Below are 23,949 nucleotides of genomic sequence, written 5' to 3' on the forward strand. Positions count from 1 at the left end.
GACGGGATCGAGCGCGTGCCCTCGTCAGACTCGATTAACAGCCCTCCCCCATATCTTCAACGGTCTTGTGCTGAGTCCAACGCTCTCGTCCCACACCATGTTCGACGTGGTAATCTCCCCGGTTCCCCGGCAGTGCAACGTTCTTGGGTCGCCCACCCGTGTGTGAGAATGCCAGAAACCAAGGCATACGGTGTTGAGCGCTTGGCATTCTTCAGTTATCGAAGCCGGTTGTGACGAAAGGCCGAAATCCTGATGCAGTCACATCCTTTTCTCTGTGTTCGAGACCATGCAGCCGCTGATCCATATTTCCTTGGGTCGACTGGCTGAGGCAACTCTGCATTAGTGTCCGGAAGTAGTATACGGGGCACACTGTAGTCGTCTAGGCCGCGACGTCGTGTAATATTCACGTTGGAATACACGCTGGTAATCATACTTGCCGTTTACTACCACATTGACCGACTTCTCGGAGGGATTACGAAACATCACGCTGATTCCAGGCGAGAAGTGCGCTGTTTGAGCTCATACTGCTCCAGAGATGTTTCAATCCAGTCATCTACCGTATTAAATTTGCGCACAGCACACATCCCTCGGGCGAGACACCGTGGGAGATACCTTGTCGACGCGCGCGGACGCGATGGGGTGTGACGGATACCCTTACCTTGGATGCGCATCCCTTCGTGCAATCCTGAGGTTTCCTTCTCAGCAGCTGGACGACGCCGCGCCTCCTTCAGCAAACCTCGAGAAGGCGCCGACGGAGAGGTGATGCTATTTGTGCCTGCACCAAATTAGAACATCTCGTGCAACCGGGTCTCTCCAGATGGCCATCTCGACTGCTCAAACATTGGGCCGGCGATCCGCGGCCGTTTGCACAGACACGCGTCAGCCACACTCTGATGTTTTCATCGACTGGCTGGCACTACGAGTATGTTGTCTGCGCGCAGTATGTGGGTATATAAGGTACGTACTGTACGTATGTACTGTACATACGGGGTACTTAGGTAGGTACCGGTGCCCTAGGGAACCTGACGGCTTATGTGAGCAAATGTGTTGAAGGTAACAAACTTCTCTCTTTCTGCGCCTCCTCGAAGGGGGAGCTCCCAGGCTGGCAGCTCCATTTGCGCGAAGATCTGTTACTGATCTGACAGAGTTCTACCAAGGTACCTAGGTAATACAGTACATACATCCTCAGTAGCAGTACTATGGTAGTCCGAAAAGGGCCCAGCCGCGTGGTGCCAACTAACTACATAGTTAGTTATACCTACATAGTAGTGTACTCCGTCGAGTCGATGTGGAGGGATTGGCCAATCAAAGGCGTCCGCTCGATAACAAGATCCGAAATCGCGGGGGAGGGGTAAAAATATGCGGCCTGGCATTTTTTTCTGCCCCTCCGCGCGGCCTGGACCTGGAGGAGGGGCACGATGCTGGGCAGAGACGATCGACCCGGACCGATCGGAACCGACTCGACTCGACTTGACCCAACGTGAAAATGTCGTCTCTGCGCATCCTGCTCATCGGCAACGGCGGCCGCGAGCACGCTCTGGCCTGGAAGCTCGCCCAATCGCCGCTGGTGGAGTCCATCATCGCCGTGCCCGGCAACGGAGGCACCGCGCGCTTGCCCAAAACCACCAACAACACCTCGGTGGCCGCCGACGACTACCCGGGCCTCGTTGATCTTGCGCGCAAGCATGGCGTCAACCTCGTCGTCCCGGGGCCCGAGGCGCCCCTCGTTGACGGCGTCGAGGGATTCTTCCGCGAGGCGGGCATCCCCGTCTTCGGACCCTCCAAAGAGGCCGCGCGCATGGAGGGCAGCAAGACCTTCTCCAAGGACTTCATGAAGAAGCACAACATCCCGACTGCCGCCTACGAGAACTTCTCCGACTACGACAAGGCCTGCCAGTACCTCAAGTCGATCAAGCACAACGTCGTCATCAAGGCCACCGGCCTGGCCGCCGGCAAGGGCGTGATAATCCCGCAGAACCAGGAGGAAGCCCTAAAGGGGCTCAAGGAGATCATGCTCGACAAGTCCTTTGGCTCGGCCGGCGACGAGGTCGTCATCGAGGAGTTCCTCACCGGCGACGAGCTCAGCATCCTGTCCTTCTGCGACGGCACTACCATCAAGTCGCTCCCCCCCGCCCAGGACCACAAGCGCATCGGCGAGGGCGACACCGGCCTCAACACGGGCGGCATGGGCTGCTATGCCCCGACCAAGCTGGCCACTCCGCAGCTGATTGCCCGCATCGAGCGCGAGATCCTCCAGCCGACCATCGACGGCATGCGCAAGGACGGCTTCCCCTTTCGCGGTTGTCTCTTTACCGGCCTGATGATCACCCCCGACGGCGCTCCCAAGGTGCTCGAGTACAACGTCCGCTTCGGCGACCCCGAGACCCAGACGGTGCTCCCCCTCCTCAAGTCCGATCTGGCCAAGATCATGTACGCCTGTGCGGGGCCGGTTCCCTATCTCGAAGACGTGCAGGTCAAGGTCTCGTCCAAGTTCAGCACGACTGTCGTCGTCGCCGCCCCCGGCTATCCAGAGTCGTATCCCAAGAACATCCCCATGCGAGTGGCGAACCCGCCCGAGGGAATCCACCTCTTCCACGCCGGGACCAAGCTGTCGGGTGAGGGTGACGCGCTCCTGACCTCGGGCGGCCGTGTCATCGCGGCCACCGCCACCGGCGACTCCCTCCGCGCCGCCGTCGACAAGGCCTACGAGGGCGTCAAGCTGATCAACTTCGACGGCATGTACTATCGCAGGGACATTGCCCACCGCGCCTTCCGCGGTACTCGGGCCGCCGACAAGCTCACCTACGCCCAGTCCGGCGTGAGCATCGATGCCGGCAACGAGCTGGTGGCCCGCATCAAGGCCGCCGTGGCCACGACCCGGCGCCCCGGCGCGGACGCCATCATCGGCGGGTTCGGCGGCGAGGTTGACCTGTCCGCCGCCGGCCACCCGGGCGCGCCCATCATCGTCGGCGCCATCGACGGCGTCGGCACCAAGCTCATCATCGCCCAGAAGATGAACAAGCACGACACGGTCGGCATCGACCTCGTCGCCATGAACGTGAACGACCTCGTCGTCCAGGGCGCCGAGCCCTTCATGTTCCTCGACTATTACGGCTGCTCGCGCCTCGACGTCTCGGTCGCGACCTCGTTCGTCGAGGGCGTCGCCAAGGGCTGCATCGCGGCAGGCTGCGCCCTCGTCGGCGGCGAGACCGCCGAGATGCCCGACCTCTACACCGGCGACGACTACGACGCCGCGGGCGCCGCCATCGGCGTCATGCGCGCCTCCCAGCGCCTGCCCCGCAAGGACGCCATGGCCGAGGGCGACGTCCTCCTCGGCCTGGCCTCCTCGGGCGTCCACTCCAACGGCTTCTCCCTCGTCCGCCGCATCGTCGCCAACCGCGGCCTGCAGTATACCGACCCCTGCCCCTGGGACCCGGCCGCCCGCTCCCTCGGCGAGGCCCTCCTCACCCCGACGCGCATCTACGTCAAGCCCCTGCTCGCCGCCCTCGCCCAGACGGGCGACGCCATCAAGGGCATGGCGCACATCACCGGCGGCGGCCTCACGGAGAACGTCCCGCGCATGCTGCCCGCCCACTTGGCCGGCGAGATCGACGTCGGCAGCTGGGAGGTGCCGGCCGTCTTCCGCTGGCTGGCGCAGGACGTCGAGCCCGCCGAGATGGCCAGGGCCTTCAACAACGGCCTGGGCATGGTCCTCGCCGTCGAGGCCTCCCGCGCCGAGGAGGTCGCGCGCGTCCTCGAGGGCGCCGGCGAGAAGGTCTGGAAGGTGGGCCGGTTGGTGAAGAGGGGGCCAGAGGGTTGTGTGTTGAGGGGGTTAGAGGCATGGGCTTAGTTTAGGCTCAAGCCCTGCCTGTCGGCGAGGGGGTATTACCGAGTGGAGTTGAGTATATGGGTCGGGTGTTGTCTGTGTTCCCGGGTAAAAAAAATTAAAATAAAATAAAATAAAATGATGAGAACAAGCGTTTGAGGCTTTTCCGGTTTTGTTGTGAGCATTGTTATCTGTTGGCCGTATGGTCAGTGACCTGACGATTGACACCTGTGTGTGGTTTTAACCCGAACCAACACTTCTAAAGGGAAACTCTCAGAATTCAGACTCTACTCGACCGCGGTGCTTGATCGGGAAGGTAATATTCGACCTCAAACCCGCTCTACGGTGTCGCGTCACGCATATAACCAGCTAACTGGTAGTGTTAATAGGACTGCAATAAAATTCTATTTGAAACCTAGGACTCAGCGGGTATTTAGGGATCCCCCACCACCCCTCCCCCCCGTAACCCCGGGCTTGTCCAACTCAAGACAGTGCTTGCTGATATGCTGAATGGATGCCTCTGACGCCGTGACACCCAAAAAATAATAAACAACCCGCCGTATGCTACCCGGTCTACCCTTCTATCGTCTACAGCAGCTGCCGCATCTATGCCATGGCTGAAACGGATTGCTAGATTCGACATGCTCCGGATCCTGGTCCCATTTCGAAGAGATTGAAGACGCACATATTCCTCCGTCTGCCGCACACCCGGCACGGCCATCAGAGGCGCGGTACTGCACGGTGCTGCACGGTGCATATCGTCGCAATATCTGCCTCTTGCTCTTCTGCTGTTTGAATTCCAAGGAACTCATGCTGATGTATCTTCCCGGGACTTCTGTTTGTTTGGCTGCAACCCGGGGCCCTGGATGGCTGGCTACATCCTTGATTTCTGTCGCGACGGGCTCGCATTAAGCCGCGGGTTTAGCGTCAGTCCCGGTGGCCTTGGCAACACCGTTATCGCCGTCGGCTTCGACCTTGGTTACGGGCTGACCTCGTGCTTTTTCGGTCAGCGCGTAGAGTTCGTTCAGCATCAAATTCCGGGTCGACCTCGTCAGTTCGTCAACATCGGCCGCGGTAAGGCCAGTTGTGGGGATGGGATCGAGGACTGCGGGCCGGCGTGAGTCAGAATCATGAGCACCTTGGGGTAAAACGTGACCTACCCTTGCATGGGATCTTCCCGGCGTTGAACACAAGCCCCTTGATCCAAAGCACGTGGCTGTAGTTTGCGACAACGACCGGCACGATGGGCACCTGGGCCTGGACTGCGAGGTGGAAGGCACCCTTCTTGAAAGGCAGCAGCATGGGCTCCTTTGCATAGCTGCGGGTGCCCTCGGGGAAGATGTAGACGCTTTGGCGCTTGTCGCGGATCTCGTTGGCGGCGCCCTGCAAGGCCTGACGAGCGTCCTTGCTATTGGCACGGTCGAGGAACACGCTGCCGCTCAGGGCCATGAACCAGCCCAAGAAGGGAACCTTCTTCAACGACGCCTTGGCCGTCACGCTACAGTACTTGGGGAACATGCACCCGAGCATCAACACGTCAAGCTCGGTCTGGTGGTTGCCAATGAAGACGGCCGGGCGGACGTTCTTGAGGTGACCCTTGGGATCCTCAACCTCGAAGGTAACGCCCGTAGAGAAGCCCATGAGGTACTTGAAACTCCGAGCAACAGCCCATTGCGCAAGTTGTTGGCGCCCAGAGGCGCGAAGGACAACCGAGATGACGACGCCGTACAGTGAGCTGATGACCAAGGACAGATACGAGGCCAGCGCGCGGGCCACAAAGGCCGACTTGGGTATTATCGCGGATAGCATATAGAAGAACAGTGTTAGGGCGGTGTACCCGGCTAGGAAGTAGCCGACGTAAAGGAGAAAGTCGGCCATTTTGAATTCGAGGGGAGGCGAATTCAGATGCAAATCGGGCGGGTGCGTTAGAGGCCGCAGTGCAGATGCAGATGCAGCCGTGCTCAGCGTTTGGCCTGTGTCGTGCCTGCCGCGCTGTCGGTCGGTGCAGAGGAGTTCGGGATTGTTGGCCTTTTTTTTTTCTCGGAGGGCGGGGCGGCGAGAAGATTTGGCGGTTCCTCCGGGCGGGGTCTAGAAGCAAAGATATCGTGGCTCGGCAGCAGGAAGATGAGACGGAAAGCTGGCGTTCTAGCGGCACATGGGACGGAATGGCGCAATCCTAGGAGGCCGTTGTATAGGAATGCAATGTGGCCGGCGCGATAGTCTCATGCTCCCGGGTCGTCACCTGTGCAGGAATTGTTGAAGTACGCATGTGACTTCAACCTTATAAGTCTAAAAGAGTTTGGACGGGCTGGGCCTTGCGACGGCATGCTGCGTACAGGGTGCTGCGAATGCGGGGATGAGATGGAACCATTGTCTGCCCCGATTGGCTGTCGGGTATCTCATGACCCACCAGCTTCCCGAGGTTGGGAAATGGTTGGGCTAAAACCTTTGGGGCAACGTGGGGCTGCCCGTTGAAGCAGCGCATCCCATGGGAAGCTTGGCGGTGCCTGGAACTGGAGGCAGAGGCAGCGTTTCAAGAGCCACCGCGTCTTCGTGCGGTATGTAATCCGTACATCCATGCAGCATATTCTGTACATACGTGTAGCGCACGGATGGACTATAACTACTCCGTACAGCTACTTTGGCCTTGACTGCCCCATCTCTCTAACAAGCGCGAAACGGGGGCTGAGCCATGCCCCAATCTCAACCCAGGAAACATGGATAACAGGTGCTGCATCCAAGTACCAAGTACGGAGGGCCCTGAGCATCGATTCCAAGCAGGGATTTCTCCGTGCTCCGTACTTGTTGTAGGCAGGAACCATAGTTATCCAAGCGTTCTTGGTATGAAGGGAAAGTCCGCAGAGTTGATCTATAACGGAACTGTTCGCGGTATATCGGAGTTACCTCTTCCTAGTGCAAGGACCTCGACTACGTAGGTGCGAAGTAGTGGACGGAATACTTGGATTACTCTTCAACTTGACTCGCTGTTATCGTGGATCAACCATCGAGCGGTGCTAAGGGGTTGCCCCTCCATGGTCATGGAACACAAGGTCTGGGCGAACACGCCACTTCCCATGTCCCGCTTCCCAATGGAACGCTGTGCAGCCACAACCGTTAAGCGACAGCCGCAACAACCTGGCATTGGCCACGATCCCATCCCTAACCGGGTGCTGCCGAATCGCTGCCGAATCGCTGCTGGATTGCTCGACTTTGGTTTAACGATGGTCGATTGAACCTTTTTTTATTCCCGACCTTTTTTTTCCTTTTTTTTTTTTCGACGACGGCCTACTAGTGATGGTTGCAGTCCTGCAATAGCGACTCTCAATTCGCACGACGGCCCAGTTTCGCGCCTTTCACCTCGCAGGCCTCCGGTGCGGATGCCATCATCATCCGACATGGCCGCGTCCCGTCGCGGGCAGCCGCCCCTCTCTGTGCGGTTGGCGCCACCCTCCGCCGCGCTCGCCGATCTCCCACCCATCTCTGCTCTCTTCCTGATCGACTTCGACGTCAAGGCCGGCTACACCATCATCTGGAAACGGGCCGTGCCGGGCCTCGAGCTGGAGGGCGCGGTCGAGTACAAGAGCCTGCCGTCAGGCCTCCACACCGTGACCGACGACCTCATCTACTTTGTTCACGACGGCAGCCACGCCGGCCTGAGCGCATTTGTCAACACCCCAACCGACGAAGAGGAGACACGCCATGCGCGCATGATTTCCGTCGGCGTCTTGGTGCCCCTCAGTCACGGCCGCCTCGGGAGGGCTTGGCGACACGCCGAGGGCTTGAAGGATCTTGCGGCCAAGCTTGCCGCGGATCGGAAGCAGACGCAACTGCTGGAACAGTACTGGAGCCGGAATGCAGCCAGCGAGACGACGGCCCCGCAGCCCTTGAAGGACATCCCACTCGAATCGCCTCTGCTCGGCATCAAGACCGCGAGGCCCGGCTTGGGCAAGGGGCATGCTAGGAACCGCTCCGCCTCGGACGGCACGGTGTTGATACCGCCGGGCCACTGCCTGTCTCCATTTCACCCGGCCTGGAGCCTGACCTCGCTGTTGGACACCTTCGGGCCCTTGGTCTTCCCGATTCACCGCGCCGCTCTCCTGCGCAAGCGCATCCTGATTTCTTGCCATGCCCCCGTGCATGAGGTCTGCAACTTTGGTAAGCTCTCCAGACGGACAACTTCTACGTAACGCCTCCTGACCAGGCCCCTCAGTGTACGATATTTCTGTCTTGTCCAATATACCCCTGTCCGTCTGCGACGTAATAGATCCTGCGGCCCCGGTACAGCGTCTCCGGCCGCTCTTTTGCGTGGGAGTCCACGACATATCCTATCTACTCGAATCCCAAGTAGCCACGAAGCGAGGTGGCCCGACTGTCGACCCTGACGACTACCCGAGCAACTCGGAGGACTCGAGCTCGGGATGGGTAGCGTGCACCACTGACAGCATCCTGGCCATGAAAGAGGGGCTCTGGGACATGCTCATCACCATGCCACCTCCCTATTCTTCCAACGCCAAGCAGCGCGTCTGGCCGACTGTGGAATGCCCCAAGGGCGTCCCCGTAAAGGCTACCCAGCGCGACCTGCGCCGGTTCCGTTCCCTCTGCCTCGGTCTCGCCCGATTGGCCCCCCATCCTCCTTCGCCCAAGCCACGCAGCTCGCATTCGGAAGCAAGCGACTCACCCACCCCGGCTCTCCGCCTTTCCCAAACGGCCGGTTCCCGCTCCGGAACAGCAGCCGAGGACACCGATGCGATCGTCGAGCCCGTCACCTGGGCCGCGCTTGCCTACAACGGATTCATGTGGTGGGCGTCGGCCGGCGAGAAGCGGCACAGCGACGAGCTTGACGAGCAAACCCACGACGCCTCGCTGCTCGCCGATCTCATCCCACCGGTGTCCCCCGCCGTGCAGCAGCAGCAGCAGCAGCAACCCCGAGAAAGAAGGCCGAGCCTTACCGCTGCGGCTGCTCCGTCGGGGAGCGGTATGATACCTTCCCTCGCGCCGCTCACGGGGCGGCTTTCGGATGAAGCAGAGGAGGAACAAGACGGAGACGACGGCAGCGAGGCGCAGGCCCGTATCGAGCTGGCCGTCGTGGCGTACTTCCACCGCCTCACCACGACCATCCTCTCGGTTCTGGCCGACATTGTCGACTCGACCGACGATGACGATTTGCTCGATCTTGACTTGAACGACGGGCACGAGGCGTATACTTCCGAATACGACAGTCCGGTCGGCGCTGCCGCATCGTCGTCCGGTGCAGGAGACCGAGGCTCTAGCAGCCGGAGGAAAACAGGGCAAAGGAGGAGAGAGGAGGAGGAGGAGGAGGAGGAGGAAGAGGAGGAGGCGAGGCTGCTGGGCGCTACGGCAAGGGCAGCAGCGGCGGCAGCCGGGAGTGGCGATGAGAGGAATAGGATGGGGTGGGTGAGAGTCGATAGCGATGCTCTTGCCGAGATGGGGCTAGATGTTTGGAGCCAGGCGGACGCGGACTTTGTGAGGGAGGTGTCGGTGCGCTATTTCAACCGGAGAGCCCATGTCGAGACCAAGGGGGTCGAGGTGTGCGGCTTGAGGGTCTGTTAGGGGTTGACCTTTCCATGAGCGCGGGTTGTTGCTGGTGACGAAGCGGCTCCTTATACCAAGTATATTGTATCACATATGCGGATTGGGACCCTTGAGGGAGTGTCCATAGTAGGGTTGAGGATGTATGTAATGGCATCGGCCCAGCGAGCATGCTTTTACGAATTGGCTGTATGTTGCGACTTGATGCTAGTTTTTTTACGGAAATTGTGGGCGTACCGCTCCAGAGCATTCTCGATCATGTTGACGCTATCAGTGATGGTTTTACTTTTCGGTCATGTTTGGCCCTCCTCTCGGTGGTATCGATCTCCTGGCCCTTGTTTGCCTAGTTAAACCCTAACCCTTGGGCGGTTCAAGTCAATCGCGGAACTTAACATCCAGGTCTAACACTGCTGCTCGTTTTACCTCTTACACGAGGTCTCAGACAATCAAACCCATCCTTTTCCACCCTTCGCCCGTCCCATCTTGGCCACGGGCGAGTCTTTTTGTACTTTTGAAGTCTCGACAACTCAACTTCAAAAACCCATCCGACCTCAATTTACAAATTGTGCACGCCCTCGCCGCCACTCAAATCTCTTATCGCTTGCCTCGCAACAACCCCCCGACGGGACCGTTCATTTCCTACTTTATTCCACCACTGAACATTTAATAATCAGCGCAACACTCACCAGCAACCCCCCCCCCCCAAAAAAAAAGCCAACAACCCTCTCCTTCTCTCTCACTCCCTGGCCGGCCAGAAAATTTACTACTACGAAAGAATAAAATTTAAAAAAAAAGAAATGTCGCGGCCCCCGGAGCCGGAGCCACGGGTAGAGGAGGCGCTCAGCGACCCGGCGGCGCTCGGCGCGGCGCTCGCCTCCCTGGGCCCGGCGCTCGAGCTCCTCGAGCGGTTCCACCACCGCAACAAGAACCAGCACCGCATGTCCAAGTGGTGGGCGCAGGCCGACATGCTGAGGCGGCACGTGCGCAAGCTGCTCGGGGAGCTGGAGCGCGCGCAGGAGGAGGCCGAGAGGTTGGAGAGGCGGCGGCGGCAGCGGCAGCGGCAGCGGAGCGCGATGGCCAAGGCCGCCGAGGTCAAGGTCAAGGTTGAGGTTAAGGAGAAGGCAGAGGCGGGGGCGGAGCGGGAGGGTAAGAAGGATGAGCCCGTCCTGCCTCTGGCGGGCGGGATGATGGTGGCCAAGAGGGCCGAGTATCTCAGGGCGCGGTTGGGCCCGGGCGCGTTTCTGTAAGGCGTTCCCCTTTTGCCCGTGTGTTTTGTCTCCTGTCGCTCTACGATTTGGGAATGGTTTTGTTGGGGGGAAGAGGCGTGTGGAATAAATGGGGCGGCAGTTGCTGACCAGCTTTTTTGTAGGGCGTTCACGCAGCTCGCGGCAGACAGGCAGTTTGCGCATCTTGGGCTGATGCTGCTGGGGGTTCTCGCGCAGGTGGACCGGGCCGCCGCGCCGTTTGCGCCGGCTGCTCGCGAGACGTCAGCGGCCCAGCAGCAACAAGAGGCGGCGGCGGCGGCGGCGATGACGACGGCGAGGGCGACGGCGACGGGTGCGCGCTCCGGCGGGTCGGGTGGCGCCGTCGCCGTCGCCGTCGAGACCAATCGGAATGGCAACGCGGAGACAGACACAGCAATGGACGTGGACGTGGGAGTTGCCGTGTCGAGGGAAGAGGTCATGGCCTCGATCGAGCGCGACGCGGGCCCCAGAACCTCGACATCAACACCAACTCCCCGATTAACTTCGGGTTCAGACCATACGGATCCGGCGGGGAAAGCCCACCCGCGATCCGCTTCCCTGCCCATTAATACGCTGCCAACGCACCGGATTTCTCACTCCAGCGAGACCCCGACAGCGAAGACCGAACCAGCGAGCAAAGAAAGCAGCACCAACCCAGACCCGGCAGCAATCAAGCCAAAGAAGAAAAAGGCCGGGAAAGGTGACGAGTTTGACGACATCTTTGGCGGACTCGATAGCAACAGTAAAAAGCCAAAGAAGAAGAAACGGAAAAAGGGGGATGAGTTTGATGATATCTTCAGTGGCTTGTAATAATCGAACGGCAAATCCCTCTTCTCAGGCCTGGCCTGGGTACTTCATCCGTGAAAGCCAACGGGCTGCTTAGTGGAGGCCACTTTAATGCGACGCCTTTGTTTTTCTCTTTCTCTGAGAGTAAGGAGGAATACAAAGGGGGATGAGAAGGGACATGGATGGTTAGACAGAGAGCCTTCACGAAGTAGAGTCTTGTCGAGAAGCCGGCCGCTTTCTTAGCGACTGGAGCATGCAAATACCTAATGCAACCGGCGTGCGGCGAGGATAACTCATCTACGAATCCGCTACTCCGCGACATATGGGAAGGTACCAGATCCAAGACACACATGAGAAACCAAAGACGCACAGTTCAAAAACATGCCTGACAAACATCAATTAGACCTGACCTACAAAGGGGTACCTTACAGTACTACCACGTAACCGATACAGGGGAGATTGGCGGTCAACGGCCAAGCGAGACCAAAATCGACACAACGCGACCGGTTCCGTCCATCCCACCAAAGACAAACAAAATAAAATAAAAAAAAGGGAAAATCTTCAAGCCATTCCTGACGCCGCGACATCCAGATGGGAAAACCGCCCACGTCACTCCAACCTCGGATAAATCAACCTTCGAACCAAGTAATCGCAATCGCACCCTTCTTTAACCTGCGCAGACATGGTCTTCCATCAAGATTCCAGGCCTTGATCGCGGCCAACATGGCACAAACCTATTTGCGTGGAAGTGGCTTGGTTATGCGCTTCCCAAGACTTAAGACTGAGCGGCAGCGGGCCAGGGGCCGCGTCTGGCGGTACGCTCTCATTCTGCGCGAACGCTGCCAGACCCAGACGGCTCTGCGCCGGTGTGTTCCCCCCTTGAGGCTGCGCCAGTCTATGGTCTTCTGTCCAGGCGGGTATACGACCAGATGCGAGCGCGCATGTCACCGGAGCCGGTGGCGAAGAAGCCGCCGGTCGGGCTGGCGACTGGGCTCGGCGCCACCGAGATGACGGAATTCTTATGTCCCTGGAGCATCAGCTGGGTGTGGCCGGTGCGCGGGTCCCAGAACTGGACGCCGCGGTCCTTGGATCCCGAGAGCACCCATTCCGAGTCGGGGGTGAGAGCGACGCTAAGAACGAAGTCCTGTGCCGGTTCGTTAGCAGGCGGTCATGGAGAGCTGGACGAAAGAACACGAGGCAAAAAACAACGTACCCGGTGGCCCTCGAAAGTCTTGATGCAGCGGCCGCCCTTGAGAGGGGGCTGCTGGCCGTGGCCGATCTGACGCGAAGTCGTCAGTTCCCACATCTTGATCGTCTTGTCCAGACTGCCGCTGACGAGCTCCCGCGCGTTCGGCGAGAAGGCAACGCTATACACGCTGTCCTTGTGGCCGTCGGGGCCCTCGAGGCGCTCAAGGAGGTATCCCATCTTCACATCCCACACCCTGACACTCTTGTCAAGAGAGCCGGCTGCGACGAGCTTGGTGTCGGGCGAGATGGCAACGGTCGTAACGCCGTCCTCGATGGTGAGCGTCAAGTTGCAACTGCCCGTCTCCAGATCCCAGATCCTGACAGTCCTATCTCCACTGCCGGACGCGATGGTACGTCCATCGCGGGCGAAATCCAGCGAGTAGATATCCTGATCGTGGCCGGCAAACGTCGTACGGATCTGCCTCGCGGCGATATCCCAGACCTTATTATTATAGAGTCCGTCAGCACACACGTCTGCACTGGGGCAGTGCTATGGCTAAAAATGGATGGACTTACCCTGATGAGCTTATCCTCGGCTCCGGTAGCGAGATACTTGCCATCCGGACTGAAGCAAACGCTCCTGATGTAGAGGTCACCATTGAGGTCGATGCTCTCATCCTGGAGGACGCAGATCTTCTCGCCCGTGTTGACATCGTAGATCTGGGCCGACCGATTGCAGCCCGTCGCGACGTACTTGCCGTCGTGGCTGAACCTCACGCAGCAGACGACGCTCTCATGCTGGAGCGTGTGGACGAGGTCCACGTCCAGGACGCGGGGCACGCTCTGGTTGAAGATGGCCCACCAGTCGTCCCGGACCTTCTTGATGTGGTTCGGCAGACGCTCGAGCTCGAGATCGCCAAGGGCATTGGTATGAGCCGGGGGAGGAGCGGGGTGCTGCGCCATCCTCGTGTGGTCGGGCGTCGGGTGAGTGGGAACCTGAGGAGACTGACCGGGTCCGTTGTACGGAACCGGAGTGTTGATCTGCGGCGTGGCCGGGCCGGCTGCCGGAGGTCTACCGATGGCTCGCTTGTTGCCCGGGCCCGGGGACGCGGTGCTCTGCGGAGGCTGGGGAGGGAAGCCGCCCGGTGCAGGACCCTGGGGATACTGCTGCTGGAACGGAGGCTGCTGGGACGGCGGGGGAGGCGGGGGCGGCGGGCCCTGGAGCCCAGGAGGTGCAGGGGGCAAGTGGGAAGGTTGCTGCTCCTGTTGCTGCGGGTGCGGCGGAGGAGCCAGGCCGCCTTGCGTGACTTGCCCAGAGAGGATGGCCCCAATGACCGTGTTGTTCCCTGGATTGCCGATCTGCGGGGGCGGCTGAGGAGGGCCGACGTGCTGAGGAGGCGGGTTCATGGGGCCCGGGGGACCTCCGCGATTCTCCAGTTGGCGGCGCAACATGGCAATCTCCTCCTCATATCTGACGATTTTGCGCGTGTTAGGGGCGGTGAAACCGGGTCGAATCAATACTGTGCGAGACTCACTTTTGTTTGAGACCCATCTGGGCCTGTTCCATCTGATAGACCTTCTCACGTATCATTTGCATCTCTTGTACCTGAGCTTGGACTATCGGGGAGAAATTGTTAGCGCCCGCCTAACACCATCACATCGCCACCGAGCCACGCGACGCCAAGACCCAGCGCCGGTCCATCGAGCGCGCGGGACGGAGCGAGTGCACAGAGTACAGTACAGAAAACGGCTCACTTTGATGCTCGTAGGTCTCGGTTTGTCGAATATGCGATTCGAACTCGGCCCTGATCTGGTCGAGGAGCTCATTCAGACGGCCGGCGCCGCCATTGGCAGGGGGGACGCCCCCCATACCTCGATGGCCGGGATACATCGACATGGTGTTCTGGTCGGATGATCCGAATTTATCTCCCCCCTCTTTATGGTCGCAGTTAGGCGATGGGATGGGCAGAGATGCGATGGATTTGACAATTGGCGATGCGTAGGCGGATGAGAGGGCTGGCCGGGCTGGTGATGGAGGAAATTTTTCCCAATCAACAGCTGGCCCGAAGGTTCAGCCTCCCCGCGCGCGGGCGCAAAAACAGACTGGAACGCGGACGACGTCTTGGCGTGGACCGGATGCACGTCAGCCCAATGACCGCTAAAAGCTTGGGGAAGCAAGCCGCGGTGCTGGTTGTCGGCGGAGAGCGCGTGATGCAAAAGTTGAAGCCGTGATGCTTGGTTGGGAGCGGGCCGTGCTGCGACAGAGGGAAAGAGCGTCGTAAGAGGAAGGAAAAGGACGGGGACCCCCAGAAGCGGAGGGGGCGGCTGATGAACTTTGGGGGAAGCGCAAGGCAATCGGCTCGCCAAATCATTCTGCTCGAAAAAAAAAAAGGTACCTTGCCCCGACATGCGGGCGCCACCCAAGCAAGTCAAGGCGCGGAGCTCAGCAGCAGACAGGGACAAGGGTCAAGATGCGGCGCCGGGGTGGGGACAGCTAAGGCGTGTTGCAGTGCAAGGCGGATCCTGGTGGGTCTGGGCCGTGCGTTGCCAGGCAGTCTTTAGCGTGGCAGTTCTGGAAAGTGGAAGGGAGTGGGTTGGGGGCGGGGAGTGGAGCCAGAAAGGAGTGTGCAGAAGCCACCGCAGACGGAGTGACCCCAAAAATGCTCACGTTTTGGTTGTACCCCAGGACATGGGCAGCGAACGACCGACTTACACTAGGGCATGTACTCCGTAACGATTCGGACCGGCTCGAAAAAGAAACAGAAAAATTAAGACGTCGCTGCATGTGACTACCTCGCCATGGACGGAGTTGCTGATATCTACGAATGCGTAACTACTCCGTAGTGCAGTTGTAGTGTATTGCATGCAATTGACTCAAGCTTGCTCTCTCAGACGTATGGTTCTCGGCTCAGGCACTGCGAATTCAAGAGTCTTCGGAAAGGTGCAGTACTTACTACGACACTATGGATACAGGTGCCTCGCCTATATGTAGTATATGTGTAACTATGTGTGGACATCCGTATGTACATAAGGTACTGTATGTATGTACATCCACCTCTGCACCGACGTGCTGCAGGTGCCTTGCAGCCACAATTATCCGGCTTGTCAAGCCCGAACAACAGCCAACGCGTCTGTCTGGACTCTGGACCGGTTAGTTATGCGGCCTCGGCAAACCGAACCCAGCACCCCCCCGCGGCCCCGCGCTACCCATCGCTCGCTTCCTCATGCAAATACACCGGGGGGTGAATAACTACACTAAGGTAGCGTACGAAGTAGTGCAAAGGTCAGAGGACGGGTGTGTGTGTGTGTGTGTGTGTGGGGCAAAAAGCTTTCCCCGTTTGGCTTATCCGCAGGCTTTGCTCCGTACAGAGTACACAGTACTCCGTAATCCCTTTCCCTTCTCTCTGGCTGGCCACTCGTCGCCCGTCGCTCGGGGCAGGTTGCATGTTGCGCCGTCTGGTGTGTGTCGGGAAACCAAGAAGCCTGAAGTAGTGTAGCGCAAGCTTGGTGCATCGTAGCCTCGGAGTTTGTTCCACCACCCGCCTGGAAAGAGCGGCACTCCTCCCTACTAGGAGTTAATTACAAGTGTCATCATTACCTGGTGTATTTTCAGCACCCGGTATTTACATCTTGATGGTATTAGCACGTGTAGTAGTTGTTGTTGGAGCAATCGTACTGCGTAGGATACCTTGTTAGCCCAAAAGTCCGGTCTTCCCCCGCAGGTTGCGATCGGCCTGTTCTTCCTCAACCTGAGGTACCACGCGGTTGTAGTGTAGGGAAATATCTTATGGTGGCGGCACGAGCGCTGCTGCAGCAACTCTGCCTTGCGTCGCTTTCATATTGCATGTCGCATGCTGACGGTTACGTTGCGCTTTGCCCTGTCATGCAGTAACGGGACTCCATCTGGCTGGTTATATCCGCGGTATTGCGGGACTGTGCATGGAATTGTCCGAGTGTTTGACTTGTCATCTCTGTTGTCCGGCATTCCGTTTTGAGATCAAGTGCCAACACAAGCAAATATACACCGCCCCCCCTTCCCCCTCCCCCACCCCTTTCCGTTAGTCACCTTACCTTACCCACTGCTGCGACGCAGATGCCTTGGCCCCTCCTTGATCGTTGGTTGGCTCTCTTATCAACGCTGGATAGCATTAGCGAGTGTTGTTGCCTCTCCATACGCACACTAGTGTAATGTGATTTCGGCACGGATACGAAGTACTCTGCAACTATGGCATGTATTTCGCACATGTGTAAATGGACGGGACACAGCCAGCAGCACTTTCCAGAAACAACGCGGTAACAATCAGCCCCCGGTCCGTTTTCTCAGACAATTGAAACAACACATTGGGACCTGATCCCTGGCAGGATCCCGGTTGCTGCGAACGAAGAGATGCGGGTCTGGGAGTCACTTGATGGGCTTGCATGCACCCTGAAGATTGGCGTGATGATCCAGCCGAAGCCGCATTCCTGGCTTCACCGAATCGAGGATTAACACGAGCATTCCAGTCGATCGGTGGATGTACATAGTACGTACATATACGTGTTCCCCGAGAGCCGACTCGGCAAGAGGGATGTGCGGCCCGAAACTGATCTCGGCTTGAGTTCCTGGCCGGCATAGACGATCAAGCCACAGGACGCCATCGCTTGTCCGAATATTGTAGTACAATTGTGCCACATAGTACGTACTGTACGCCCGACGTTGAGGTGAACTGCACAGTCTGGCTGTCTCAGTGGGTGTCCATCTGTTGCACGCAGCACCCAGATCTCCGCTGGTCACCGTGGGCTGCCTTCAATTTCAAAATATATTTAGTAGATTACCCGTAGTTATCGGAGATGTGCCACAGCTTAGTATAACCCAATCTTCGGCTTTTAGGCTGCTGAGGGCTTGCTTCCAAAAGGAAGGATTTGGTCGAAACTGATTCTGGTGGGACCAAGCCAAAACCAAGTCCACAGAACAGAGTAGTGTAATCCGTACAGGGGACCATCCGGAATCGGTGCCAAGTTTTTCCTGCAGGTCGATTCTGGTGGAACGAGAGAACCGAACGTGAAACCGAAAACCCCCTACTAGTAGTTAGCCCTCGACGGTGGGCTGATGTCATGGTTTTAAAAGCGTTCCACTTTTCGAAGCTCGGCTGCTGGGCAGGCTTGACCGAATCGGGCGGCTGAGACAACCCGAGTTGTCCCGGATTGGCTTCCATCTCATGTCGATACTCAGCTGCTCTCTGGGCCGGTTAGCGTTCGTCTGTGTGAGGGCCTACTGAACAGAACGATGCAATTGATCGATTGCTTCTCTCTAACTTAAGACCTACAGAGGTTGGTTGGAGATAAAAGGCGGTTAGGGTCCATGCTTGAGGCTCGAGTTAGGTTTCAATTCAAGGGCCCTTACGCAGCAGGCGCAAGAAGAAAGTCTGACACGAGACTACACGCTCTTATTCCGCCCCTGGGACGTTCTTCTTATGTAGTGTCTATAATCCGTATACCCGTAACTTCTTGGCTGCGCACGCACGATACCGCAGCCATCTCTTCAACCTTGTCTTAACGCTCAGCACTAGGAAGCGCTCACTCCCGACGACCTTTTGAGATGCAACCGACGGTTCTGAGATCAACTACTTGAGAATCATACCGGCCCTTCATCTGGCCTCTTCCCAGCACCATACTTTCTTTATAGGAGTCACTGAGCGACATTGGATGCATCGACAGGTGACAAGCCTGCATGGAAACTATGCACAACACTATTGTGTCTCGTAAATCACCTGCGGGGACAAACGGTGCCCCACCACCATCGGAACTTTACCAGTCATTCATCCCCATTCCGGTCGCGAACAAGGCGACGAGGCGATATCCCGTGTAGGGAAGCGGATAAGATGCTAGCTTTAGCGATGATCTGAAGCGACTTCGCTCTGCTCTTATAAATTCCCTGACTTTCGTAACTGCGCAGCATCACACGATGTCTTGCTTACAAAACCAAGACCTTGAGCGAAGGTTATCAACTCGGTTAGAACGGCTTTAGCCCCAAGCTAGCTATCGAAACTTTGGGGACCTTGGCCATTGTAAGAGAGCTCATGCGAGAGAAGAACGGAGCTTTATTCAGGCACTGCTACGCAAAGTATGCTTCCACCCTCTCAATACGTTAGCCCTGGTTAGTGTAGTTGCAGATCGCTGTATGGAGGCGCGACAGAACGTATCTTGAGTGCTACAAAGGTGAAGGCATCTCAGCAACTAGCCATCATGCCAGCAGCTGTATTGAGAAATAGTGGGAGCCAATACCAGAGGTATGCACGTGAATAAAAGACTACCTCCAACGCCCTGCATGCACACAGTCACACATACCCGTCTGCGTAGGTTGACCGTAGTGGGAACACAAATCCCTGCTTTGAACCACAGACGGTAAAGTATTGTATTGAAAAGACTAGGAAAAGTATATCCCATATCCATTCCCGTTGATGCAGATAGGTAATGGCACTTTGGCACCGTCAGAGTAAGACGCGAGTATCTGATCCGGCACCTAAGTTCACGAAAACGTCCAAGCCACCCCTGCGGAGAAAGTATGGACCCAAGCCTCCCAGGAACCCCTTGAACGCCTTGCAGTCCCAGCCAAAGAAAATGTACGTGAGAGGCGATATGATGCGCGATAAAGGAAATGATAACGAGAGCCTGGGTGGTTTTCTCAACCACACCTAAACAAATAGTAGAACAGGAAATCAAAAACAACCGCCCTCGACCCGGGTATCTCCCCCTCTGGGATGGCAACCCCTACCTCGTGTTTCCCCTCCTTAAGAAAAGCTCACGAATTTCGGATCCCTCGGCCTCCCGTCGGCGCCAATCCCGTTCTCCTTGAATCGCTGTTCCATATACACCTTCCTCGCCTCGTCAAACTTGAGCCTCCTCTTCTTCATGATCCGCAGGATCTCCCTCTTGGCCGTGTCGTCCAAACCCGACCGGCTGTCCCCGCCCTCGACATTGCCCGTCAGGTCGAAGTTGGACGACGACAATCCCGCCTCGATGTCGTCCTCAAAAGAGCCCGGCCCGAGATGCGAATAAAGGTAGGCGCTGCCCGGAAAGTGGGCCTTGTGAAGGCGATCCTGGAACGGCGGGACCCAGCGGGCGCGGGTCAGGTAGAGGATGGTGGCGAAGAGGAAGGCGAGGAAGGTAAGGCTGTAAAGTAGGTAGTCCATCGTCGGTTTGGTCAGAGGAGACTGAGGGTGTATGCGTTGTCGTATTAGTGAGACGGCGTTTATATGGGGGGCTGCCGCGCGGCGAATGCCGTTCTGGGACGCAGACTGGGGCGGAAGATTCGGAAAGATGCGCGCGATGCGCCGAGTGCGAAAGAAGAAGGCCGAAGGAAGAAAAGGGAACCTGAACGAAGGGAAGAATGGGGCGCGCTAGTTTCTCTTGTCGAGGACCATTTCCTCGGGCTCTAAATGGCGAACCCTGGTGGTTTAACCGTGAAACACTCAGGAGGTCCCAAGTGTACCGCTGAAGAGGCCGCCCTCAGCTCTGGCAAGTTGAGGACGACGGATGGGGGAGGCGGAACGGATGCACGGACCATGGCCCAAGTTCTCGTGCCATTACTGTTCTGGGAATAGCGTGATTTGGCTAATCAGATCGGTGCTCTTTACCAAAATGGCCCCCCAAAAAGGCAAATTAGGCGAGCCCACACGCAGCGCCAAAAATCCGGCCCTGGGTTCTGAAATTCAAGATCACGAAAACTTGAAAGACGTCCGTTGATCCTGACCGCATTGCTGCCTGTTCAACGTCCATACCGCCAAGATGTCCAACGTCTCTGCTGACCTCATCTGGGAGGTGTCCCGTAAGTTGCTGGATCGCGAACTTGGGAGCGTCTTGCAGATTTGCTAAAGAAACCCTTCTTCTCTAGGCCTCCAGAACTCCTACCTCGTCAAGACGAAGACGGGCCAGTTCTCGCGGGACCCCCTTAACCTGACGAACCTGCACTCGCGCAAGGTACGGCGACTTAAAATACAAATTTCGGAGAAAGAGTATTGGCTGACAAAGGGGAACAGTATGCTGGTTTCGCCAACGACAAGGTACGATAATGAGAGCATAGTTCTCATGGCAGATTCCCGGGGGCTAGAACACGATCTAATAGCGAATGAAATAGGCTATCGGCATCTCTCCCAACGAGAAGGGTGGCGTCAAGGTGATCAGCAAGAAGCCCGCTGCGACCAACAAGCCGGCCTCGAGCCTCTACACCGTCACCTACGGCGGTAACAAGACCTCGCGCAAGTCAGTTGAATTGATCCCTCGAGACGGGGTATAACGGGTTACTGACGTCCTCGGAAGGACTTACCGGGCCGTTGCCAACCAGGCCGCCAAGAACGGCTACCGCCCCGACCTCCGTGCCGCCGCGGTCGCCCGTGCCAGCGCCATCCGCCGCTCCCAGAGGCCCGTGAAGCCCGAGCCCGAGCGGAAGCTGAGGGGCAATGCCGCCAAGAAGGCTGCTGCTGCCAAGCAGTAGATGGTTGACGAGGAACAGGACAAGTCGGAAAGGCAGCTCTGCATGAGCTCTCAAAACCTCGCGTCGAGGATTACTTGACAGATGGTGGAATGCGGGGCAATAGGACAGGACGGATTTCCAAACCTTGCATTCCGGGAACGGCCACGGCGTTTGATATCCAAAGAATCAGTACTCAAGCGGGGTCATCGCAACCCGGATGGCGTTGCGGCACAATACATGTGATGAGAGCAGAATCAACTGCGTGCCAAGCCTTTACCGTCCGACTCCTGGAGCCCACTTGTGTGACGACATGTAGATGATCGAAAGGGGTTGTCGGGGACTTCTCTGAGCGTCTCGAGTGCCTTGGCGGACAGTTTCGGGTTTGAGCATGGGCGACTCCCGGTCTTGCCCGATGCGTCAGACCGAACGCCGGGCCTCGGAAGAGGGACTCGGATAGTCTCACTTCGAAGCTTCAACGGCAAGCGACTATAAGCATTAACATTGCAATAAGTGCAAGATAAAAACATACCTTAGAATGAGTGTTTTAGTTACACCTAAGAGGCGCCTGAGTACGCAATATGCGGCGTCCGGCGTCGGACTTCCGCCAAAACTCCAATGTATTGAGCAGGGTACATACCCGGGTGGTGTGCATGGGGCCGTCTCGGCGGGGTGTGTGAACGCGGGGCAGAACTGAGTGTTCCCGCGGTTCGACGGGCCTTCAAAGCAAGCTGCCCCACGACCCCGCCAACTCTCTGAGCATGACTTAGGTACTTAAGCTACCAAAGCTTCGAGTCTGCAACATCGTGACCTTCCAACTTTCCCAGCGACTTACTTGTTTCAACCATTGCATCACTTTCCAGGTCAGTGCTCCAGTCTAATATTCGCACTCTGCGAACTCCAATTGCATTTTTACAATCGAGAGCTGACCCTCAGACTGCGAGACGTCAACAGTTCCCCCACGATCCTCCGCTGCCTCCGATCCTAACTCCAACTCCAAACAAAATGGTCAAAGCTGGTAAGCACACGACGCCATCTTCTGGGCGATGTAGGCATCAACTGGTCTGACATTGTTCCTAAACAGTCGTTGCTGGCGCCTCCGGCGGTATTGGACAGGTTCGTATGCCCTCAAGCTCTCTGGAGCCAGCCCGCTGACGCCATCGGTACCCCGCAGCCGCTGTCGCTGCTCCTGAAGCTCTCTCCGCTCGTCAGCGAGCTCGCACTCTACGATGTTGTCAACACCCCCGGTGTTGCGACCGACCTGTCGCACATTTCATCCAACGCCGTAAGTGGAAAAGCCGTTAAACCCGGCAGCGTTCTCAGACCCGGCTGACCCTGCTGCTCGGTCAGAAAACCACTGGCTACCTGCCCGCCAACGACGGCGCCAAGACCGCTTTCAAGGATGCCGACATCATCATCATCCCGGCGGGCATTCCCCGTGCGTAGACCGACCCGGCTTGCTCATCCGACGTATGTATTGACAGTGCTGTTAGGCAAGCCCGGCATGACCCGTGATGACCTCTTCAACATCAACGCCGGCATCGTGAAGGGCCTCATTGAGGTGGCCGCCGAGGTCGCCCCCAAGGCCTTCATCCTGGTTATTTCCAACCCCGTCAACTCGACCGTCCCCATCTCGGCCGAGGTGCTCAAGGCCAAGGGCGTCTTCAACCCCCAGCGCCTCTTCGGTGTCACCACCCTCGACATTGTCCGTGCCGAGACCTTCGTTGCCGAGATTGCCGGCAAGAGCAACCCCCAGGAGTTGACTGTCCCCGTCGTTGGCGGTCACTCCGGCGAGACCATTGTTCCGCTTTTCAGCAAGATCGCTCCGTCTGTCACGATTCCGGACGACAAGTACGACGCTCTTGTCAACCGCGTCCAGTTCGGTGGTGATGAGGTTGTCAAGGCCAAGGACGGCGCTGGTTCTGCCACACTTTCGATGGCGTATGCTGGTTACAGGTAAGCGCCAGACAGTAACCACCCTTCGACTTCTATTTTTGCTAACCGCTATCAAGGTTCGCCGAGAAGCTCCTCAAGGCCGCCGCGGGCGTCAAGGGCCTCGTTGAACCAAGCTACGTCTACCTTCCCGGCATCCCAGGTGGCAAGGAGATTGCCGAGAAGACCGGTGTCGAGTTCTTCTCCGTTCCCATCGAGCTTGGCGTAAGTCACAAAGAGGATAGAGGAAGAGCTTCAGTACGCTAATGCAGTCTCTAGCCTAATGGCGCCGAGAAGGCGGTCGATATCCTCGGCGACATCACCGACAAGGAGAAGAAGTTGCTCGAGGCGGCAGTGTCGGGCCTGAAGCGGAACATCAAGAAGGGCATCGACTTCGCCCACAACCCCCCCCAGAAGTGAATACCCCTCCCCCACTTTGTGATGGTATCCATCTATTTTTTGGTTTGGCATTGAGCCAATGTTGCCTTTGCACGGTCTTTCGGTGGCTTGCATTTAGTTCAACCCGTCGTGGCCGGTAGAGCAAATATAAAATCTTTTGTCTCTTTTTCCGTCAGGATTCGGTAGCTGATTGGTGTTTTCTCTCATTAGGCTGTGAGGGGTGAAACGATGACGAGCTCGGAATGGGAGAGAGGAGGGCGGACATTATCGACTCTGCCGGATCCGAAGGCAGTTGGAACAAAAGAACAGAAGGAACGGATATCACAAAAGGCGGATATTTCCCTGAAAGCTGGGTATTGAGAACATTGCTCCACGCAAACACGATAGAAGCCAAAACAAAGTTACAAATTCCGCTGCACTAGCCCTCTGCTGTTAACATCTCAAACGCCGTACGCCATCTGTCCCCATTCTTTCCGCATTTTGAACCGTGACCGGAAACCGCCGAATTCCTTATACTATGTAGGCAAGTGGGTATGAAAGCTTTCTATGATGGTGGATCTCTGCGCCCTCATTAC

General features: G+C 57.6%; 8 protein-coding genes across 8 annotated transcripts; 5 read left to right on the plus strand and 3 right to left on the minus strand.

The window, feature by feature from the left end:
• The first annotated feature begins 1,400 nt into the window (after window positions 1–1,400).
• On the plus strand, window positions 1,401–3,978 carry MYCTH_2303613 (uncharacterized protein). Its single transcript, XM_003662637.1, has one exon. The coding sequence runs from the start codon at window positions 1,487–1,489 to the stop codon at window positions 3,848–3,850; it is 2,364 nt and encodes a 787-aa protein (XP_003662685.1). The 5' UTR covers window positions 1,401–1,486; the 3' UTR covers window positions 3,851–3,978.
• A 557-nt stretch (window positions 3,979–4,535) lies between these two features.
• MYCTH_2303614 (uncharacterized protein) lies at window positions 4,536–6,127 on the minus strand. Its single transcript, XM_003662638.1, has 2 exons — window positions 4,987–6,127; window positions 4,536–4,931 (listed from the first exon to the last, which is right to left on the minus strand). The coding sequence occupies exons 1-2, from the start codon at window positions 5,702–5,704 to the stop codon at window positions 4,735–4,737; spliced, it is 915 nt and encodes a 304-aa protein (XP_003662686.1). The 5' UTR covers window positions 5,705–6,127; the 3' UTR covers window positions 4,536–4,734.
• A 974-nt stretch (window positions 6,128–7,101) lies between these two features.
• Window positions 7,102–9,616, plus strand: MYCTH_2303617 (uncharacterized protein). The gene is made up of 2 exons (XM_003662639.1): window positions 7,102–7,981; window positions 8,037–9,616. Exons 1-2 carry the CDS (start codon window positions 7,222–7,224, stop codon window positions 9,395–9,397), a joined length of 2,121 nt encoding a protein of 706 aa, XP_003662687.1. The 5' UTR covers window positions 7,102–7,221; the 3' UTR covers window positions 9,398–9,616.
• Window positions 9,617–10,661: 1,045 nt separating this feature from the next.
• On the plus strand, window positions 10,662–11,763 carry MYCTH_2303618 (uncharacterized protein). The gene has a single exon (XM_003662640.1). It carries the CDS (start codon window positions 10,795–10,797, stop codon window positions 11,428–11,430), a length of 636 nt encoding a protein of 211 aa, XP_003662688.1. The 5' UTR covers window positions 10,662–10,794; the 3' UTR covers window positions 11,431–11,763.
• A 384-nt stretch (window positions 11,764–12,147) lies between these two features.
• MYCTH_2303620 (uncharacterized protein) lies at window positions 12,148–14,956 on the minus strand. The gene is made up of 5 exons (XM_003662641.1): window positions 14,350–14,956; window positions 14,130–14,211; window positions 13,171–14,065; window positions 12,620–13,096; window positions 12,148–12,550 (listed from the first exon to the last, which is right to left on the minus strand). The coding sequence occupies exons 1-5, from the start codon at window positions 14,489–14,491 to the stop codon at window positions 12,302–12,304; spliced, it is 1,845 nt and encodes a 614-aa protein (XP_003662689.1). The 5' UTR covers window positions 14,492–14,956; the 3' UTR covers window positions 12,148–12,301.
• Window positions 14,957–18,974: 4,018 nt separating this feature from the next.
• Window positions 18,975–19,771, minus strand: MYCTH_2315050 (uncharacterized protein). The gene has a single exon (XM_003662642.1). It carries the CDS (start codon window positions 19,764–19,766, stop codon window positions 19,365–19,367), a length of 402 nt encoding a protein of 133 aa, XP_003662690.1. The 5' UTR covers window positions 19,767–19,771; the 3' UTR covers window positions 18,975–19,364.
• A 554-nt stretch (window positions 19,772–20,325) lies between these two features.
• Window positions 20,326–21,322, plus strand: MYCTH_2315051 (uncharacterized protein). The gene is made up of 5 exons (XM_003662643.1): window positions 20,326–20,401; window positions 20,468–20,553; window positions 20,613–20,636; window positions 20,711–20,835; window positions 20,893–21,322. Exons 1-5 carry the CDS (start codon window positions 20,362–20,364, stop codon window positions 21,065–21,067), a joined length of 450 nt encoding a protein of 149 aa, XP_003662691.1. The 5' UTR covers window positions 20,326–20,361; the 3' UTR covers window positions 21,068–21,322.
• A 560-nt stretch (window positions 21,323–21,882) lies between these two features.
• MYCTH_2315052 (uncharacterized protein) lies at window positions 21,883–23,784 on the plus strand. Its single transcript, XM_003662644.1, has 8 exons — window positions 21,883–21,906; window positions 21,998–22,061; window positions 22,128–22,159; window positions 22,218–22,328; window positions 22,394–22,481; window positions 22,537–22,999; window positions 23,056–23,200; window positions 23,255–23,784. The coding sequence occupies exons 2-8, from the start codon at window positions 22,049–22,051 to the stop codon at window positions 23,393–23,395; spliced, it is 993 nt and encodes a 330-aa protein (XP_003662692.1). The 5' UTR covers window positions 21,883–21,906; window positions 21,998–22,048; the 3' UTR covers window positions 23,396–23,784.
• The last annotated feature ends 165 nt before the right edge of the window (window positions 23,785–23,949 follow it).

Source organism: Thermothelomyces thermophilus, chromosome 3 (genome assembly GCF_000226095.1).
Source record: "Thermothelomyces thermophilus ATCC 42464 chromosome 3, complete sequence".
Lineage (NCBI taxonomy): Eukaryota > Fungi > Ascomycota > Sordariomycetes > Sordariales > Chaetomiaceae > Thermothelomyces > Thermothelomyces thermophilus.